General features: G+C 37.1%; 1 protein-coding gene across 1 annotated transcript in view; it reads left to right on the top strand.

Moving 5' to 3' along the window:
- The window catches only part of LOC140326563 (uncharacterized), a 43,331-nt gene extending 21,239 nt beyond the window's left edge, over positions 1–22,092 (top strand). The window contains exons 3-6 of the mRNA XM_072405267.1: positions 13,307–13,450; positions 15,439–15,569; positions 17,768–17,938; positions 20,339–22,092. Coding sequence (XP_072261368.1) covers positions 13,307–13,450; positions 15,439–15,569; positions 17,768–17,938; positions 20,339–20,467 — 575 coding nt within the window. The 3' untranslated portion in view covers positions 20,468–22,092. The remainder of the gene's footprint in view (positions 1–13,306; positions 13,451–15,438; positions 15,570–17,767; positions 17,939–20,338) is intronic.

Here is a 22,092-nt window from a genome sequence, read left to right as displayed (position 1 = left end):
TGATTTCATGTTTTATTAATAGAGCTCATAGTGCACATTAGAAGCTGCATCTAGTCAGATTGCTTCAACTAAGGTACTAAAAATTACTGTAGAAACAACAAAGTAGTCTGTGGAAAATAAAAAATGTCAGAAGGAATATATGATAACTATTTACAGTGTTTCATCAAAGTTTCTAGTTGCTAATATGACAAACCAGAACCACTAAACCTGTAAGTTTTGAAACAAGGATGCTGCTGATAATGGAGGACACATAAAAGTGCATACAAGAGCCCATTCCAAAGCCACCTACATATAAGAGGACAGAGACAGATCAAAAAGCTCTACTATATTCCCAAGCATAGATGATGAAGTGTAAAATTGCAAAGAAATTGTAAGTACATCAGAGAGAAAATCTCAGCAATAAACTGTACTTAAGACTATTTAAGAGCTACTTTAGAAGCGGAAGAACACCTGCTAGCTCCAGGAGAAGAAAATACCTTAATGTAGCAGCACTGCTTTTCAGACAGCTAAAGACACTTGTTATAGAATGTTAATGCTCACCTAGATTAAAGGCTTACATTGGAATATAGTAAAGGTCAGCTATTGGATGAATAAATAAAATAGAATGTGAAATAAAAAAAAAAAGAAAAGTACAAACGCTGAAAAAGACCTTACGGCAGCATCTTCCTAAAAACCAACAATTGCAATAAGAGAATTAGCGCACAACACTGTATTTTGTGTGCACGCATTTAAGTAATTAGTAGTAAGCTAGGTTAAATCAGCAAAAGATGAACAGCAAAAAAAGTCAAAAACATAAAAAAAAGAAAAAAACAGCTAATGGATAGAATTTGGTGTCAGAGGGTGAAGGCTGTTGTTCCCTACATCCCAAACAGTCACCTATCAATTATGTACTATGTCCCTACTCTTGAAAGTAACCTATTTTCAGAAGATCACAAGCAATGACCTATACTCTTAGATACAGGTATCTTGAAACTATACAGAAGCCAGCTGAAGGCTTTCTCCTACCTTTTTTAATGATTATTCAGGATATACCATGCTCTATACAGCATATATAAACTGAATACTATCTTACCCAGTAAGCAGCAAAGTTAGCACATGGCCTAAGATACTCCAAACAGATAATAGCATGCATTTTATACAGACATGGATGCAACAACCATAATCATGTGATTCAAAGTTCTACTACTAGGTGTTATTACTAAGTTTAATACTTTGTAATGTATTTTATTGTTTTTCTATTGAAACATCATGGTTATGGTTTCATTTTCCAATTAAAAAGGGTTCAAACATGTATCCAGCACTATCTTGAATAACTATCTAGTAACAGCTTTCCGACAACAACATTGCTGTGATATCTCTGCAGAATAGTGTTGTCACTTGATACAAGAAGTAAAAAAAATCATGGATTAACTGAAAGAACTAACAAATAAAAACTGTAGTGAATGCAAGCGACTTCTACTTCATATTTAATCCATTGTACAACATGGTTGAAAAAAAGAAGCAGCTTTTACAGCACTACTTACTATCTACCTGGTGCTGCCTCCTGAAAAATCACCATTGGTCCTTCTCTGTTTAGAAAAACACAAAGGTAGAATTAAAATACTTTGTAAGGAAGAAACTATATTTAAGAGTTATTGAAATATTGCTCCAAATAAATATTAAAACTCTGAATGCCATAGTACATTAGCATTTGGTTTGAACAAAAGAGCATGATTGGAAAATCATGCTTCAGGTTTGATGTTTCTGTGCTGGAGACCACTCAATGCCACTAATCAGGTTAGACATGGAAATTTTATGGAACCGACACCTAGCATGCAATGACAAATGTTTATTGCACCTACTCTTGTCCTGCACGTGCAGGGGCAAAGATGAATGACATTATGGTTTTACATACAATGAAAAAAAAACCCAGACTATTAGAGGTGCAAGTTGCATAGAAGAGGTGTGATTTACCAGAAGATATTGGCATACATTACAATACTAATAACAAGCTGTAGAAAAGATGATTCTTATGCTGCTGTCTCTGTCCAAGTAAACTGTAGCTGTCCAAAATATACTGGTTAACTAAACTTTTAATACATTTATGCATAATTTATGTCTTAAAACTGTCTGGAAACTGAGAGCTATATTTTAGTTACTCTCAGCTATGAGCAAAATTTTAGAAAAACCTGACCCAATATTGCACTGACCCTTTTCAGGAAAATGCAAATTTTCCCAGTACATCAGTTTTGGACAATGTTGGGACAAAAGGCCTGATTTACTAAAGATCTCCAAGACTGGAGAAGGTAGACATCATGGGAGAACTTGGGTTATCTACCGTAGCAAACTTGAATTTCCTCAAATCATTTACTATTAGTTGGCAAATATTTTCAATTTTGGACCATATCCATTCAAGGTTTGCTTGATCACCCAAATCAAGTCATGAAAGTCTATCTTCTCTAGTCATGGAGAGCTTTGATAAATTGGGCCCATAAAGATAAAACCAATCTTTATACACCATTATTAAATAATTATTTCTGTTGAGATGGTGCATTGTGCTATCCTTACATCTGTATACAGAGCATGCGCACATGTGCAGTGAGATCTTGCACCAGTGCAATGTGAGAATGGAAGCCTCCTGACGATGGCCTAATGATGAAATTTTACGGAGTAATAGTCACAGATGTCCTCCACGTTCACCTACATTTTTTGTTTTGTACATCTTCCTGTTCCAGGGAAATTGGGGTTCAAAGTAGGGAAGGGGACAGGGTAGTGTAGTATGACATTTCTAGTTTTGTGACAGGTAGATATAAATTTGGGATTCGCACCTCCTTGCTATATAAGTCGACCCAGGGAGGGGTCCATAATTTGTATGTTTAATTTTGGGCTTCTAGACACACTTACTTTTAAAATAGCAACCCTGATGTTCATTTTTACCTATTTTTTTAATTATGACCCTCATATTTTGAAAGTTGTTAAAAGTGGGGAGATGAAATTTGGGGTACAGCTAGCTATGAGGGTCCCCTGTGTACCCTAAAAAATTCAGGTCGGTATGACATACTGTCCAGGAGATATGAAGGTTTGTACTGGGAGAGATGTAAGGCTGCCGAGCATGACATGCTGCATTCATACACAAACACAGCTGTGAAACTTTCCTGACGATGACGTCATTGTACACACCCATTGGTACACGCCTCTGCTAGATTTATTTCAGTTAAAACACTGGAAGGGGAATCCCCCTCCTTCCACAGTGTCTACGGGAGGAAGGGGATCCCCCATCAGGGATCTCCCGTCGGCGGCTGAAGGGAGCCACAACAAGGAGGCTAAAGGGCCGCATACGGCTCTGGAGCCGCGGGTTGCTGATCCCTGCTCTCGAAGGATCCACGGATCTGCGAAAATAAAGGGTTTTTTGTTTTTTTTAGTTTACTTCCGCTTTACATTTCCTGCAATCTCTACTGTTATGTTATTTCTGATCAAGAAGTTGAAAAAAAACCTGTTTTGCCAGAAATCTTATGAGCTGATAACTTCTCATGCACAAGAATTAAAAATACTACCCTGACCACCAATGTAAATGCAAACTTTACAACTGACCACCAAGATAAGGTGGCAGTTTTCTACTGACCACCAATATAAGACCTACAAGCACCTTTATTAGCAGGAAACACTACAATGCATGTAATGGACTTTTCTTGACTTATTACGAGAGTAAAAGGGCACTTTTCTGCTCTCCAATTTACGGATGACCATTTCCACTAACCAACAATGTAAGGAAGCACTTCTTCACTGGCCACTAAGGGCAGACTATTGTAAAGGGCCATTTGATCACCAATATAAAAGAACACTAGACATTTTATTATCTACTGTTCATTCTTTTTCTGGCTTTGATTTTGAATTAGGTTCGGAAAATCTTTAGAGAGAAAAAAGTTTTCTGAGACCTGAAAATTATTTTAAGGATTCTATTTCAAGGGTTGTGAAAGGTTAATTTATTTAGTTCAGGAAACTTTCACTGTATCAACAGGGTCACTGTTGAACAGCTTCTGAGCTGCCAGTTTGGACATACCTTAAATGTTTAATGTGATTTTCAATTTTTCTTTAATTAAATTAACTATGAGTGATCCTTAGCTCTTCAACTATGTCTAATAGTTCTTTTGCAATATCTAATAAAGCCATTTGTCTGTAAAATCCCTCTTCCTTTCATGTCAAGTGGTTGAGAATATTACTTTGAATATTATAGCCATCCATTTCAATTATTTAGTTCTCCAAAGAACACTAAGGCATAGAGTAATGGAAAAACGTGAATAGGTTTTATTATACATAACAATCTCCCAGATGGTTAGATTAAGTTTGCATAAATATTGTAAATAGTACTGGCTTGTAATTTGATGAGACTTTTCTGCTAAATGGTAAATAAATCAGCAGTTCTCATAGATAAATCATATCTCACTGCTAAGCAGCAAAGAATATATCATTTTTATTCAATCACATAAAAATGGAAAATATATCCATGGGCAAATTAAATAATTTGTGTAACTCAATCCATTTGAATGTATATGGGTATAGAGAGAAACAAACTAATTACCAAGTTTAAGAATCCAGTATGAATGATATTGGCTTTTTTGACACAGATATCTGTGATATTTAGTTAGTTTGTAACAAAATGTTTGCATCATTTTTAGTAACTACAGATGTTCATGAGCTCTCCGATGCTGTCAAGTTTGTCCTTCTAGTCCTCCTTGTGCCTGATCCTACCATGGCCAATAAATCCAATGTTGGTAATTAGGCATATAAAAGCATTACAGGGCACAATGACACAAATTTTTTGAGTGCAGTTGGAATCTAAAAGTGCAGATCTGAGTCTTCTCCTTGGTGGCTGATAACATTCATCAAATGCACATAAATGTGAGCCACACAAATTCACACCAGCAGATGATTTGCAGGATAGGCTGTGAACAAGTATATAAAAAAAGCAAAAGTCAGCACCCAGAAAACCAGTAAGCAAAATGCAGAGGTAAAGCACAAACTAGAGCCTTGCACTAGTTAAAAACATTGCTTGAACATGGGCCAAAGATCTGCACACATCTACTGTAAATAGTAGAGTTTTTGACAGGCTGGGTACAGACTAGCTGAGAAAGTGCTTAAACAGCAGGTAAAATCCCTTGATACTTGTATTTACACCCTTTAAAGACTATTTTAGGATGCAGATGCAGGTAAACATTCATTCAAACAATGTCTAAAGTTATTGTGGTATATGTGAAGAAACACAAAATAAAATTTAGCATGGTCACTAAAATACAATTGAAAAATATAAATGTAGATTTTGTCCCTTGGACTGGCCATTTCAAAATCAATACAACATATAAATGGGCATCAAATTAGGGCTTGAACTGTGCCAGTTCACAACGCCTCATTTGTTCTTGTTGAGCTTCTATTTTTTGGTAGATTTACTAATGTGTTTTAAATCATTATTGTGTTGGAAGATTTATTCCCACTTCTCTACCTTTTCCAAAGATGCCCTTACATTCACATTAAGCACACATTGATATAATTGCAGAACTCATGCTTGACTTACTGTTGCCAAGACCTTGAAGCAGCAAAGTAACCCCAAACCATAGCATTAAGTCACCATGCTTTATTATTAGTATGGGAGTCAAAGTTGCTATTCAAAAGTTCTGTCTTTGGAGCAACATTTCTACCTTTGACTCATTAGTCCACACCACATTGATCCAGAACAAACATGTCAGGTAAATCCGGCAAAAATGTTTTTCCCAAATGCAGTCACTTTGCAAGTTAATTGCCACCCCCTGAACATGGTTTAATCACCAAAGTGGCTGTGGGGTACCGTCCTAGAGACCTAAAGAATTTTTTGATCTTGGCACAATCTCACTACACCACCAATAGCAAAGAAAGCACCAGAATCTTGGGATCTGAGGTTTAAATAAAACAGATTTTACCAGCATACCCACTATGTATGTTTCTATAATCTGAAGTATCCATTTCTAATTTCATGGATTTTAAATTGTGATCAATGTAGGGAACATATTTTCCTCCAAACACCAAATATGCTTTTTTAAATTGCATTAATTTCTACAGTCACTAAAATAATGTTCTGATGCTGCTTTTACTTCTTAACAAAAATGTTCCTAATTTCAGATGGAGGAAGCTTGTTGCACTCAAACCCTAAGTAAAGTGGTCAAATCCTGCTTAGATTTTGTATGTCGGACTATATCATAAAATTCTTTTTTTAACTTGAGATGTTAAATTATACTAATAATTTTTTTTTTTTTTGTTGACACGATAGCGTTAGTGCTGCTTTTATATACTTTTTGCTAGATTTACAGTGATTTCTGCAACTGACGTTTTTGCTATTCCACATATATATGCATTCCATGTATAAGTGTATGTTGCATGTGTTCATTCGCACATATTTTTCCACATTCCACATTTTCTTCCAGAGCCTGCTAACAGTAATATAGAGCTTAGATGCATGAAATTGATCTACTTAAATAATATATTTTACTCAGGGCACCTGTTTCCTGAGTTACTTTGTTGTTACAAAGTAAAGTTGTATCCCAAGGCAACAGGAATTTAAATGTGCTCAGCTTTAGATGAATATGCTGTAATCTGAAATATACCGTGTGCAAGGAATCTCTGTGCTGAAAGCAACGTGGGAAGCTTTGTTCAGATTTCCTAGGCCCACAAGCAACTGTGTGACTGTTTGTGAACTTAATGGCACATTTTTTGTAGATACAGAAAATAATTATTGACAGCTAAGTTTTAGGCTACATACATAAAAATAGCATTATGTTTAAGGTTCTTTCCAAACCCTAAAGCTAAAATGAAATCCTTTTAACAGTTTCATTTGAATAGTTACTTTCCCTAATGCCACAGAGTAACTTCTTTTAATAAAAAGCATCACTGTCTACATTTTTCTTCAGGTTTCCTGTAGGCTCTGCAATTCCTTTACAGCTCTTGGATCTTTAATCAGTGTGAATCAAATTATTCTCACAATATTCCAGTTTTGTATCAGAACACAAATGGTTTAGTCCTATTATACCCATTGTTTAAATACAGGAACAAAAGACTTGTTTGGTGCAAACTGGAAAGAGAGGCACGTAGCCATAAGAATTAGGCGCAGGGCCTACATGACCGGGTGCTGGGGCCTAGCCCAGAGCTTTTAAGGGGTTAAGAAAAAGGGTAGTGTTGCCAGAGGGGGCTGGGCTAGTAAACAACGTGGGGTAGGAGGAGATTAGGAATGGGAGATGTTAAAAGGGGTTGGATGATAGTGAGAGGCCCTCTTTTGGACAGAAAAAGTTTCCCGCCCACCCTCCCTCTTATGTTTAGGTAGAGTTGAGAGGTGGGTTCGTTTTAGAGGTTGGGGTCTTGGAAGGCAGGGATTCAGTGTATTGAAAAGGGGTGGATTTTGGCAGGGGGGATCCCCTTTGGTGGGGTCTCCCCTTTATGGTGAACGGATGATTATGGTTCCTGAAGGCAGTGCTGGGCAGCTAGGGGCCAAGGTGGAGATGTTGGAAGGGTTCAATTCTTGTTGGGTGGGATTTTGCCTTCTGAGACCTGCAGCTTGGTTGTTTGGGTGTATAATTGGGAGTTTGATAACATTATGAATACTTTTGTAATGGTTATGTATTATTAAAAGGGGAATTAAGTTGTTGGTTCATTAAGCTATATTCAATGTAATATGTTAACATTATATAATCCCGTTTATTAATAATTATATTAATAATGGAGTGTTATGTTAATTTATGTTAATGTATGCTTATCAAAGTGTAAAATGTAATTTATTTTGGCATTTATTTATTTGGATATTTGTTTGTTAATTATTTGGAAAGTTAAACTTTATTTATTGGTGTTTTAAATAAACGGCTGCTTGCCAGCCAATTTAAATCCAAGATTTTGTGTTGGGGTATTTAATTGGGGGGAGTGGCTGGTATGCAGGGGGAGTTTGGTAGTAGAAGGTAGTTATGACAATGGTGTTTATAAGGGATGGGCTAGAAGGTCCGAGCTACCCGCGTCAAGCATTTCAGCACTAAAACAGGTAACTTAATTAGAAAAAACTGAAATATATAATTTACATATTCAGATATTCATATCCATTTGCAGGTCTCTCCAGCCAAAGGCTCTGGTTTGGCCGCTCTACGACATTCACACAGTTGTCTCTAAGCCACTACTGAAGACTTTCTGAAGTCACTGTATGCTTTTGGCTTGCTTTGCTGCTACAGGGTCTAGGAAGTTTATAATCATCCTGTCAACTATTAATTGTACATCATAATAAAGTTTGCCTAAAGAAAAAGTCAGACCATCTGTCCAAAAGCAGAAAGTGAATTGGTAATTATTATTTTAACATCAAAAGCAGATCAGCAAATTCACCAAGGACTGACTAAAAAGAAGAAATTGAGTTATGCACTGCCATAGTCAAAATCATAATATAAATGTATTAACATGGTGTGTGGAATTTGTATTTGATAATTAAGTCTAACAGTTATCTAATTTCAATTCTTTTGTGGTGTATGGCTACTTTTAGGGTATACTTACTTTTTCCACAATACAGCATTACATCTATTAATAATATTGTTAAAAATGCACATTTGCCTTATCCTGAAGCTCCTATATTTGTTTGTTCAAACATGTTAAAGGGTTCAACTTTTTCCATGAGGTTTAGTAAAGTACTTCTTCACATGCCTGCCTACCTAATATCAAAGATTGATGGCTTGTAAATAGACTTTTTTTTCTTTTTTTTGTATAGTTATAATTCAGCTTATCATACACTGACATTTACTCTACTGCCCACTAGCCCCCTTTTCTCCCTCCTGACCCTCTATGTGTCAGTGACAAACCTCAATAATATCCTTCAGCTTATTGAAATCTCATACTCACCTGTCCTTTCCATGCCGCAAGTACAGTTATCCTTTAACTCAAAGCAAGAGTGCTAAAAATTTTATGTCAGGAAAAAAAATCTACAATACCTGCATATTGTCCTGACTTTTATTTCTTCAAATACTCTGTAAATACAGGCTTTAGCTGAAGTTAAATAAGTTCATTGCTAGGGTGTACATACACGTTAAGTAGCATGCCACAATGAGCTGTTCCTAAAAATAAAGACTTTAGTATGACAGTAATTTCCAAAGTATTTCCAAAATAAAAGAATGTATATAATCTCAAAAGAGATTATATATTTTTTATTTTTATATTTTATGGGGAATGGATTTAGTGAGACTTTAGATAGTTTAGTTAGATTAGTTCTTGCCATTCTATAGCTTCTCTTGAGATCCCTAAATAAAACCCTAATATAAACAATAGTTTAGGGGGGGCCAAATAAACCGAGATATAGCACAGAGACCCTGCCATTAGAGCAGTCTGGCTGTCTGACAGGTGGCCTGCGGCTCTGGCCTGTGCACTCACCAGCGGAGTCAGGAGAAGGACCATGCTTTGGGGGGGGGGGGCACCAGTTAGAACCATGTAGCACGTCTCCCGGACACACTGCAGGCTCGGGGCGGTGGGCCAGTTGTGTCTCTGGAGGTCTGAGCCGGTGTTGGGAGAGTGGGTGGGTTCTGCAAGGAAGACAGAGGAAGGAAGACAGAGTAATAATGTTTCTACCACATAAAAAACCATCACTATCATGTAGTCTCAGCGACCATTTGTAGGTTGGCTGCATGCAGGAACACCCACTTCGCCAGCATGAAGCTTGTATCCTTATTGATGGGAATCTGCATTCTAACTTTGCACAGTGATCTTCTCTGATGTAACAGTCAGTGTGGTCATATACATATGATTGTGGTTTTAAAAGTGACCAGTAATAATTCGTCCTAATTAAGTTTAGGCTTGCTGAACATAACTCATATTTTGTTTTAGTTTTGATTTTTTAACTCCAGCCTATGTTTATTACTTTCAACAGTTCTCATATTTTTAATAATTAAACATTTTTAATTTCCTAAACATATCTGAGGTTAGACTATGGAGCATATGAGAAATTTTTATTACTACTAACATTTGCCTAAAGATGCCAGTTTTTGCTCCACTGAATACAATTTTTCGCTTCAAAGTTAAAATTTTTCCACATTCAAAATGATTTACCCAATTCACAAATGCCTTATTTCCGATGAACAAATAAAAAGGAGCTCTTGTTGAACAAATCACCATGCAAACATTTTGTAAGCATGCAGCTTAGTGTGAATGATTTGGACACTTTTAAAGGAAATAGGACCATAGGATGGTAGAAACCCTTGGTATATTCCGTTTCTCAGTCACTACAAATAGGCGTCAGAACTAGGATTTACATCACTTCTATAAAAACATCCTATTTAAAAAATAATTACAAAAAAAGTAGATTAGAATGAGCAGAATAGGGCTTCTTTACTGAGTATGGAGAAAGACCAATCGTAATATGATGCAGCAGCCCATAGCAGTAAATCAATTTTGACTTAAAGAAGTTAGAGTACTGAATAATGAATTATTGTTGCAGGTAAAATTACAGCAGTTTAGAAAAAAACAAGCATTAGATTGTTCATTACCTGAGGAGTAACAATACTGTCTCTTTGTGAACAGGGGGTTTACCTATAAATATCAGGAGTCACAGCAAAATCATAGGACCCCCCCAAAAATTGCATCAAAGGTTCAAAGTATCATGGAGACCTATGCCAAACCCTAATATTTTTCAAATTATTTAAACTATTTTCCCAGTACATTGGGCACCCTAAAGCTGCTGTGCAAATGTATGCCTCTTGTAAAGTTCACGGAGTCAGGGATCATTTGTACAATAGTATACTCAAATAAAAGGAGTTTAGCTTTCCAAAAAGGCAAACACAAGAATGCTTTCAGTACTACTTCACGGACTTCAAGCTTCTGGATATAAACTTACCCTGCATGCAAATAAACAATGTATTGCCCATAACTCAAATATGTGAGCTCCTTTACACATTACTTCACCCCCACCAACTTGTAGGTGGTGGAAGTATTCCATCAATGCACCTCATTCTTATGCTGTTTTCTAGGTCTATGATCAACCACATAATTATACTTGGGGGAGGGGGAGGGAGCAGATTGCTGGCACATTTTACCCAATCAAAAACAACTGGTGATTTTGCACTAGCCAGAGTGAACACCTACCTGTTCATGGTCTCTACAGGTTTTTAACAAGATCATGTGGGTTTGTTAACTTGTATTTAAATTGCACCAACATATTTGCCAACTTTCTGTATGGCAAACAGCAGGGCAAAAAGGGGCAATAAAGCTGGCCTACCGATCTTGGAGCCACCCCTCTTTCTAAACTGTCCTTTCAAAATTGGTGACATCATTGGTTTGGATTACCTTTTGCAAATAGTTTCTGACCATCACAGCTGCCTGGTAGCTAAGGTAAACAGCCCATTGTTATATTCCTAACAAAGCTGTTGTATGGTTTCTGCTATGGCCTGGCTGTCTCTCTGTGCGGAATCTTAGTAGCCTACATTTGGCTTGCCCAGAAGCTGAACAAATAGACTATTACCTTCTTCAGAGTCAGGTCCTTGTAATGGGTCTGTTGCTGCTGGGACAGGTTCCCTTAATGAGCCTGTCAAAGAGCAGTAGCCTGTTGATGGGGCATTATTAGCTGATTGCTGCTGTATCAGGTTTTCATATTGGGCCTGATTTTTCAAAGCTCTACAAGGTTGGAGGAGTTCAATGTGCTGTCAGGAGTTCTTGGATATAAACTTCTCCTGTAGGCAAATTACCTAATTATTGCCCCAACCCAAACGGGAGAGATGTACACTCACCTATGACTTATCTCTAATGTCTTATAAACCCTGTTCGGGTTATTGCTGGCACTGCTATAAAAGTATTCCAGATGCCTTTAAACCAAACACACTACTGTTTAAAAATGGTTTCCTATTTTTTATCTAACCTGTCTTTAATAATCTGCATAATTTAGGAATGGGTACATTTATGAATATAATTTTATTTCAGTTGCTAAATTCTTTGTGCCACCTAGTGGTAAGCCTGCCTTGCTACAATAAAGAATTGTCCTGGTATTCTTTAAATCAATATTAATTGAAACACTTTAGGTCATCAGTTTACTTCCACACCTCATTTTAGCAAATGTAGTTCTTAACACAGTCGCACTGAATCCATGAAGCTTTCTCAAGTGAAGATAGAGATAGGAGGAAAAGTATTTTTCTTTAATAAGGCTCATTCTCATTAGTGACCTGTGCTGCACTGAGCTGAGGACAGGACTCTGCTAACTGCATTATTTAGAATCACTAGGCCATATCTCACAATTCAAGATCTTTTTTGTTCTGTTTTGTTTTTTAAAACATGTCAGTGCAACCATGCAAGTCCTTCACTGCAAAAAGAACAGGCGATGCCTGTACTGCAATAACATAAAATTACCTGATTGCATTTTTTTATTTAGATTTGCCTGTCTTTGCTCTGTCACAGGCACCAACAGGCGTCACTCTTCATCTGGGTTCTGGGTTCCCTTCTGTAATAAATATCCTGCTTGCTCACAATTTTTCATTGTAGTTCCATTTTATTAGAGACCCAAAAAGCAGTGATTTGTTCTAACTTCTCTGTGAAGAACAAATCACTGCTTTTTGGGATGTTCCACAATCTCTCTGTTCTGCTCCTGGCAGTAAGTAAAAATGCCAGGTACTTCCACGTATTGGTGAGCAGTGCATCTGACTTACTCTTCTTCCCATGTGACTATGCTGGTGCTTGGCCCCTTGGGCATCCAACATTGTTGAAAAAGGGACATAGTGAGCATGTTTGGCCCTGTGTAAATTGGAAATAGGGCTTTTTCTTTTTACTCTCAGTGACAGATTGGAGTAAAAAAGAAGCAAAAAGAGGATAATTATTATGCAGGCCATTCAGCATTATTCAGCATTATTCAGTCCATCTCCTGTGAGCCTAGATTATCCTGGACCAGCCATAGTAAATAGACATTAAAGGAAAAAGAAGCAGGGAAAAAAGTAAATCTCTCCATCAACTGCTTACTGTTCTTGCCAGCATGGTCCTTGACAGCACATGGCAAGGGGCTACTTCTTCCCCTCTTTCTTCAGCTGGGCTATACAGAGACTACAGGAGGCTAATTCTAGGTCAAAATCAGGTACGTATACTGCTTTAATTTAAAAATACATTTAGGGGTCTAATTATAAAGCAGTGAATGTGCACATATGTTTGTGGGAAGTACAGTATAAATACAGTATAAAATCAGTCGCAGAACAGCTTCTGAAACCAAATATGTACTTAACTATGGAATGGCAAATTGACAAAATTTACTTTTGTGTATTGTCTATAACAAACAAATTAAACATATTTTTATGTGTTCTTTGTTTCTCTTGAACAGGGTTCTACCAAACTTTGACCTCCAGTACACTAACATTTAATTCTTTACAACTTCTGCTTACTGAATTATACCCTAATGAAGAACCAAAAATAATCAGAGACCTTTGCCATCTAATGTTGTTAGAAATTGATAAAGAAAATAAAGGTAAGTGGGTTTTCATAATAAAACTTTGGAACACCGAAGCATTATCAAAATGAGCACAACTCATATTCAATGCGTTTCACACCCAGTTCCCGAGAATATCTGCCTGTGTTTCGATGACCCTGAATCATACATCATACCCTGTTCCTGGCAGCTCTGTGTCCATTTCCCAGAAGAAGTGTATAATAGAAGAAGACTTAAGCCTGTGACCTGTCATAAAGATATAATGCAGATTTATTTCCACCTTTTGCCTCCTCCAGATAAAATTCCTACATAAATGCTTTTTACCACCCGCAGTGCCTATTACACCACACAAGATAGAAGGTTGTTGCCAAAAATTTTTAAAAAAAATTAATTGCTGAATGAGAACTAATTTATTATTCTAACTAAAGAGACATAAAAAGGGAAGCAATTGATATTCTTTATAGCGCCCTGATCCTGCTGGTGGTCTAAAAGAACACCATACTGATTTATTGGACCTGATTTAAAAAAGGATACACTTTCATCAGTGAGGCTGTGTGATCCAGCAAACCTGTAATGGATGTCTTAAAAGTAATTTGCTATTTGTTAGCAAATGTTTTCAATCTTGGACGAGATCCATTTCAGGTTTGCTGGATCACCCAGCTTTACTGATGTGTATCCTTTCCAGGCTTAGAGAGCTTTAATAAATAAAGCCCAATAACTTTAATACACAATAGTCAGTGTTCAAACTGTTTAAAAATGTTGATATTCCAAAGGGGCAGATTTGGTAAAGGTCATATCTAAATACCAAATACAAAACTTCCCTAGCACTCTTCCAGCATCCTTGCTGGACTGGGAACTCTAAGAATGAGAATAAAACAAATCCAAGTGGCCCCATTTTATGGAAGGAACAGATTCCTGGGGCTAAAGAAATACATGCAAAGTGTGCCATGGTGCCATTGTGACGGGTGGGTTTGGTAATTTTAGGTGTTCCTAAAGTAAATGATTTATTGGGACTTACCTCACGTTTTCTTGCCCCAAACCATTTACTACTCTTGCTATTAGTTTACAAAGCCACAAGGAAGGAAGTCAGTGCTAAACAAAAAAAAAACACAGGTCCAAAAATGGAGCAGGTAGGTATCCACTACACAGCAGATGTCCTGCTCTTAAGGCCTGATTGATGAAGAAACTCCGCTTAGGGCCACCAGCACAACACATCCTATTAGTTCTGGTAAAAAATACCCTCTTGTCTCCCAGCTTAATCCTTCCCATGAAAGCTATGATCCTCCTCACTGGCCATTCTAAGTAGGTTTAAAACATACTAAAGTTTATACCAGGACCACTTATAGACACTGCATATTTTTAGGCCCTATGATTTTTAACATAATTTCTTCATAAAAAATAACTTAATATTATACCAGGATGGTGCATTCTGTGTCCCTTTTATTAGAATAACCTGCAAACATGACAAACAGAGATGCAGAGTAAAGCTCATTTTTTTTTGCAAGAAACTAGATATAAATTCATGGCAACAACCTGCCACATCAGATACAGGTAACTTTGATTAGACACTTTCCAGGTTTCCATTACAAACTCGCCATAGTGGCACCTTCTGAAAGTAGGTGGTAGGAATGATGTCTATGTACAGGATATTTTATAGGGTATGTTGGTCAGTGGTGGCACAGAGAAGAAAAACTGTCAACTTGCATATTTTTCCAACAACATTCTTTTTTGCTTCTTATCAATGTGCAGAGAAGCACAATTGCCACAGTTCAATGAACAAGCAAGGCAGACGGATAGGCGTTTTGTGTTTTCATATTGTAAGGAAAAAGATTTTCTTTTAGATGTTTACAGTATACTGAACAGATGTTCCAGGATTTCAGTGTAAGAGAAAAGCAGAAACTGAATTGCTTGACCTTAATTACTACAGAAATATAAGATTACATATTTACCTATTGTAAACTGAAAAAATTGCCTTACCTGTCCACTATTTTTAATACCTTTTATTTCTTCCATTTTTTAACTACTAGGTGCGATTGATGAAGACCAGTTTGTTGCTTGGGTTCAAAATATGCCTCGAGCTCAGGTATCCTCAGTGCTGCAATTCCCAATATTGCCCTCAGATGTGACACCTTCTACAGAACAAATTTCACCTATGTCAGTAAGTAGGCTAAATACATAGAAGATGACAATGGTCCTAAAGTAAATCATGTGCAATGATTATTGTTTAAAAATGTGAAATCAAACCTATACTTAAAGCTGACACCAGCCCAAACCCATTCACACATTTAAGGAAAAATTTAAATATACTGGAATCTGCTTGATGTTATGTGACCCTCCTTATGTAAAAACAGTGATCAACTACTGCAGTACACTGCTGTCAGCAACTCTCATTGTTGTTTCTTGTATTCCAATGTTGTGACCCTGCCACTGGAAGGCCAAGAAGGTGACTTCAAAACTAAAGACCAGAAAATAGAAGGCTTTGGACCTTGTCCCTCACATGACTTTTGATACAGTAGAAGTGTGTGTCGTTTTGTTTCTTCCATCTCTCCTACTTGTTTCAAAACTCATTAGGGAAATTAAAGTATTTAGGGAAGCAAATCCTGATCCTCTATTAAAATGGCCACCCCTTCCCAGTGATATGGAGTTGAGAATGTTCAAACGATTAGGTCTGTAAATATTCACTTTTAATATCATGTTGTGCCGATCAAATAAAGAAGAATTTGCTTTTTACATGATTGGCTAATTGAATCAATATTCACAATTTATTGGTCCCGATTTATTAAAGCCCATTGAAAGAAAGGCTATCATTAGAGAACCTAAGTGATCTACCAAATCTGTAATGCATCATCAAAAATAATTTGCTAATATTTGACAAATGTTTTCAATCCTGGACCAGATCCATTCCAGGTTTGCTGAATCATTCAGATTCTCTTATGATAGTCTATCTCCTATAGTCTTGGAATGCTTTTATTATTCAGGTCCATAAGAACATTCTCAACATTTATAATAAATAGGTTGGGAGAACATGTTGGAGGGTTGTTAGGGAACAAAAATACCACAAAACAGCCCTGATCCCGCCAGTTATCAGAGGGGCATCTGAACACTGATATGAAGAAGCAAATGCCTCTACTAAGATGATAGTTTACACACAGATACAATATGTGACAAGGTATTGCAAGTCTGTAATGGGAAAATACAGTTAATAGAGGAGAATATTTTTTGGCAGCTTTTTTAACATAATTTACACAGTTCCTCTAAAAGTCTGCAGGCACACTTGCTAGCTGGAGCTCTGCCAGGTGCTGAAGGGTATGAGAGCTGTTATCATCATACCAAAGGGGAGGGTTTGCATGCTCAATCTCCCTTTGCTATGGGTATGCTTTCATGTGTTAAAAAAAATATGAAAAAAAATGTAATGATTTAGCAGCTCAACCAGATTATATTTGACAAACAGTTTGAATGAATAGCAGATGGTTGTGAAGTTGTTTCACACACCTAAAACAAGCAAGCAAATAAATGTGTGACTAGTTGCACCGCAGGTAACTGAACAACCAAGCATTCTGGGTCCAAGCCAGCTTTTAGGATATATTTTCCCAGTATAGGTTCTTTTTAAGGTCTTTCTCCTATTAAAGAACATGTTGCTAAATGTCAGAGAATGGAATTTTACCTGATTAAATATTTGGTAAATGTGTACTAAATTTACTTTATGAATTAGGTGAACATTTACCAATAATTTTAGATGAATGTTTTGTATTTCATTTATATTTAGACATTATTAACTATAGGAAAAAAGGGTAATATGCTGCATAGTCTTTTGGTCATACTTGGCTTTATTCTATCTGATGTTTCTATTAAACAATCACATCCTTCAGAAATTGATTGCAGTTAATAAACAACTATTTTTATTAAAAAGGAATGATCATTCATTTTGGTATAGAGAACATTTTGAGTCCGGAGGAAAAGATGTTTATTGAAAAATGTGAAAAATGTGGAATTGGCTCCCTCAGGAAGTAGTTTCAGCAACTACTATAGATTGCTTTACGAAAATGCTGGATGTTTTTCTAGAAGCACAGAATATAACTGGGTATTAAGGCTTTAAAGTAAAGATAACAGAGGCTGGTGATCCATCAGATTGTCTCATGTAAGGATTTTTTTTCTCCCTTGTTGGAGCAAATTGAAGTTTTTTTTTGCCTTCCTCTGGATCAACTATGTTCATAGGGTTTTTATTTGGAATATGTTTATTTCCCTGGTGGTTGAACATGATGGACTCATTTTTACTGTGTCAAAAAAAAGTCAAATGGTTGACAATGAGGTTATTATTTTGATATTACAACAAATTTTTATCTTTTCCTTCTCTAGGCTAGCACAGATTTGCATGATAAGTGGAGAATAAGTGATGAGCAGCTTCAGCAGGCTGCCTTTCTCATGGCTAAAAGAAGAAGGGACTGGAGACTTCTGGCAAACAAGTTGGGGTTCTTAGGAAAAGATTGCATTTTCTTTGAACAGAACCATTCTGAAGTTAGAGAAAAGGTAATGAAAGGACACTACATACTGATCACATTGTATCCAGGATAATGACAACATTTGGAAACAAACTACTAATAATAAGTATGAATCCATTCTCAGGGACATTTTACTTGTCCATGGCAGCCATTACACATGGCAATTTTGTAAGCAATTAAAAGTAACCAAATAATATGAAGTACTTTTCAATTAAAAAAATGATTGACAACAGCTATATATGTTTTCAGATTGATGTAAGACACAATTTATTGGGGTCTATTATGCTTGGTCTTTTTATTGTTGTGACATGTTGCAATAATCCATTTAATTACGTTCATAACTATACGCTGATTGAATATTGAAAACTGCTGTGGGTTCCCAGAATTATTATTATTATTATTAGTGTGGTTGTAATGCGCCCGGGCACACAAATCACAACCAACTAAAGGGAACACTTTAACAGACTTTATTCTGTAATCCATGCAAGGTTAATAATCAGACCAGGTCGCTGCTGGTAATAGGTCCGAGCTGATGACAAGACACAGGGGAAAACAACAAAGGTCAAAATGGTAAACCAACAAACACAACGCACCCAAGCACACTGTTACACAGAGGCTATAATGGGCAAGGGTGCGAACGACAGGGTCTCATTAAATGGGCAAAGTGCCCAATCACATAATGAATAATTACTCCCCTGTGGCCAATTTGCATCTTACATCTTACAGCAGAACCCCTGGGCAGGAATGCTGAGGGCACGTGCAGTACTGTGCATGTCTGCAGGGATGCTGGAGATGCCGTTTGGCCGAATAGTAGTTCAGCCCGGACGGATCCCTCTGCCAGTGAGAGGAGACACGCTGCAAGCAGAGTGGCAGAAGCCCCAGCCGCGTTGTCTGCTGCAGCAGTCTCCTTCACACTGCCAACGATCCCTGGGGTCCCCGTGGGCAAAGACAGCATAGTATCACTGGGAGGGTAAGTACCTTACACCACCACCCCCTTCAAGAGGGGCCTCAGGACCCTCATATCGGGGTTTCTCTGGGTGATCCCGGTGAAACTCCTACACAAGTTCCTCCGCATGTATGCGGTAGGCCGGAACCCAGCACCTCTCCGCTGGTCCATATCCTTAGCACCTTACGGGAGTCCAGGATTCTCTCTTTTTCATATTCGGGAGCTCCATGCACCTCAACTGGTGGAGGGGGATCTGAAAGGGGAGCAGTCAGTAGCAGATTTTATTAAAGTAACATGGAAGTGTCTACCCCTCTCAAGGAACTGGGATGCCTAACCCTATAAGTTACTCTAATTATTTTTTAAGAAAGGGTGCTAATGACAGGGTCTCATTAAATAAGCAGAATGCTGATTTGGCCGCACAGAATTCAAACTATACATGCCCTGTGGCTGCCTCACCCCCCGGGGGGTACAAGAGGTGCGCATAGTAGCGTGCGCCTTTTACAGCAGGACCCTTGGGACGTGTTGTACTGTGCACGTCTGCAGGAATGCTGGGGGCGCATGCAGTACTGTGCACGTCTGCAGGGAATTACTGTTCCGCCAGTGAGAGGAGACACGCTGCGAGCAGAGCAGCGGCAGCCCTGGCTGCGCTGTTTGCTGCAGGGGTCTCCTTCATGCTGCCGTGGACGAGAACGACGAGGGATCGCTGGAGGGGTAAGTACCTTACAGTGGTGCTGCAAAACTTTTAGCTCTCAAATGTTGGTCCATATTTGATCTGGGACTAAAAGTGCCATATTATGTAAATATTCTGGAACCTGGGAAAGTGTGGTGGTCTCCAATACCCAATGTACTACATATGTTGTAATCAGGTTAGTGTGGTTAGGTTAGCAAGTATGGTCTTCCTTCAAAAGCAGAAATAAATATATCACACACATAGTCATCCCTCTATAATTGTACTGGGTAAACTACAGTCATGTGATGACAGTCCATGGGCTTTGTCATCTGTTTAACATTAGAGATGCTTTTAGAATGCTTTTGAAGTTATTAACTAGTGTATTTAACATGTAGTTGACTTCTTTCTGAGCTGCATTTGACTTATATAGACATGTATGGAAATGCAAAATCCACTTGAAGTGAACAAATGGCTGCCAACACAAACCCTAAACAATTCCTATATTTTGAATGCAAAAAAATAGTTTAGTTTAAATTATTATTATTATTAATAAACTGTATTTATATAGCGCCAACATATTAGGCAGTGCTGTACATTAAATAGGGGTTGCAAATGACAGACAGATACAGACAGTGACATGGGAAGAAAAGAGGACCCTGCCCTGAAAAGCTTACAATCCAACGGGGGAAGTATTACACAATAGGAGGGGATTTGTTTATAAAGTGCATGTGTATTCACAGTATATGAATAAGCTAATGATGTATTTTGGTATCCCTGATTCATCAAATAAAGTACTTTGCTCTTACTTCTAGATTTTAGACATGCTGAATGTATGGAGGGATACTTCTGGAAAGGAGGCACAGTCACAGACTCTGCAGAATGCACTGAAACAAACGAGCAATGCTGACATTGCCAATGAGATATTCAATCTTAATTTTTAAACATTATAGACTTAATTATACTCCGTGATGAACGATTGCACTGACACATCACTACTAAATCAAGAAGCAATTTTTTTGTCAACTGAGTTTCTAGATAGCCAGGGTTTACATCTCCTTGGATACACAGTTTTTTTTATACAGAATTGACCAGAGACAAACTAACCAATGCTGGGTTCCACATCATTTAAATCAAATTAAATTGGCTTCCCAAACCCTTTTCCCTAAATACCTCTTTATTACTACTTGTGGGGTAGTGCTCTGGACCCCAAGACAGTATGGGGGAGGTAAGTAACTAGAAGTTATGTGTACAAAACCACTGACACTTCTGATGTTTTTTTTATTTAAAGGCAAGGAGACATTAAAGGTTGCAGGTATATCAAGACAAACAAAAATGTATTTAAAATTTATGTAGCCTGCCACTACAGACATCTATAATGCTAGCTGTGTCCCAATCTATTTGACTTTTCCATTTTTTAGTTTATAAAAAATCTTCCTGGCATTACATGTGCTTGAAAACTGATGAATTTTAACAGCTGAACCCACAAATCCTGGTTGTGTAATATAGCATTTTGCTACACCAAGAAGACTGAGTTTGAAAAGTTAGTGACATAAGAAGCGATTGAGAAGATATTGGAGACCAATCAAAAATCAATCCATGGGCAAAAAAGTGTCCAGAGAAATATGTAAAGGACACTTTGAAAAAAAAACAGTGGCCTGGGTCAAGAATCCTAACTTCAGCAAGTTTCCAACTTTCCTTTCACAGACCCCGGGAGCCTATAAATTGTTATATTACCTGTTCCTGGCATTTTGTTTTATATGTGTTATATAGGTGTTAGCTTGCCGCTTTCCAATTACAATATGAAGGCAGTCAGTTACAATCATCAATCTAATATTGTATTAGGTTTCACTAAGCACAGTGTGTTAGGACATTACCTAACATATCTTAATAAAGATGGTAGAGTTCTAAAAGCAATGGTGAAGATGTCTCAGACTACAGGTACTCACAAGATTGGCTGAGCACATTTCCTGGTGATCTCAGTGAGTCCATAGGGACATTTTCAGAAACTATTTGGACTGCTATTCAACAATTTGTTCATACCTTACAAACAAAACCATTATTTTTTACAAGTCTTTCTAGTCTTTCTAGTACATATCAATCATACTGACAAAGTTTTAGTTATATAATTCATCCACATGCCCATTCAGATCAGTCGCTTTAGCCTCATCTCATAGTTTTATCAATTAATATTTGTTATAATATGGTAATTTTGTTATTTTAATTTGATTGGGTGGAATGTAAGGTTAGGTGTAATGAAATCTTCTCCTGATATGTATCTTAAGATCCAGAAAAAAAGTAAGAACATTTCCACTTTTTGGTAAAGGAACCAAGTGTGTAGCAGGGAAGTATATCTCCAACAAAATGAATGGTTATTTTCCCACAAAGGAATTGTGTTTTTTAACATTCAACATTCTGCATAAATATTATGCATACATATACAGTATTTATTACACAATATTTTTTCCCTTAGGGTTTGTGCAAATATGTATGTATATATATATGTATATGTGTGGTCATTTGTAGTTACTGGTATTTTAAAACTATTAAAATATTATACATTCATTAA

This window comes from Pyxicephalus adspersus, chromosome 3, assembly GCF_032062135.1.
Source record: "Pyxicephalus adspersus chromosome 3, UCB_Pads_2.0, whole genome shotgun sequence".
Lineage (NCBI taxonomy): Eukaryota > Metazoa > Chordata > Amphibia > Anura > Pyxicephalidae > Pyxicephalus > Pyxicephalus adspersus.
The sequence above is the reverse complement of the archived record's forward strand: the minus strand, read 5'-3'. Positions and strand labels throughout refer to the sequence as shown.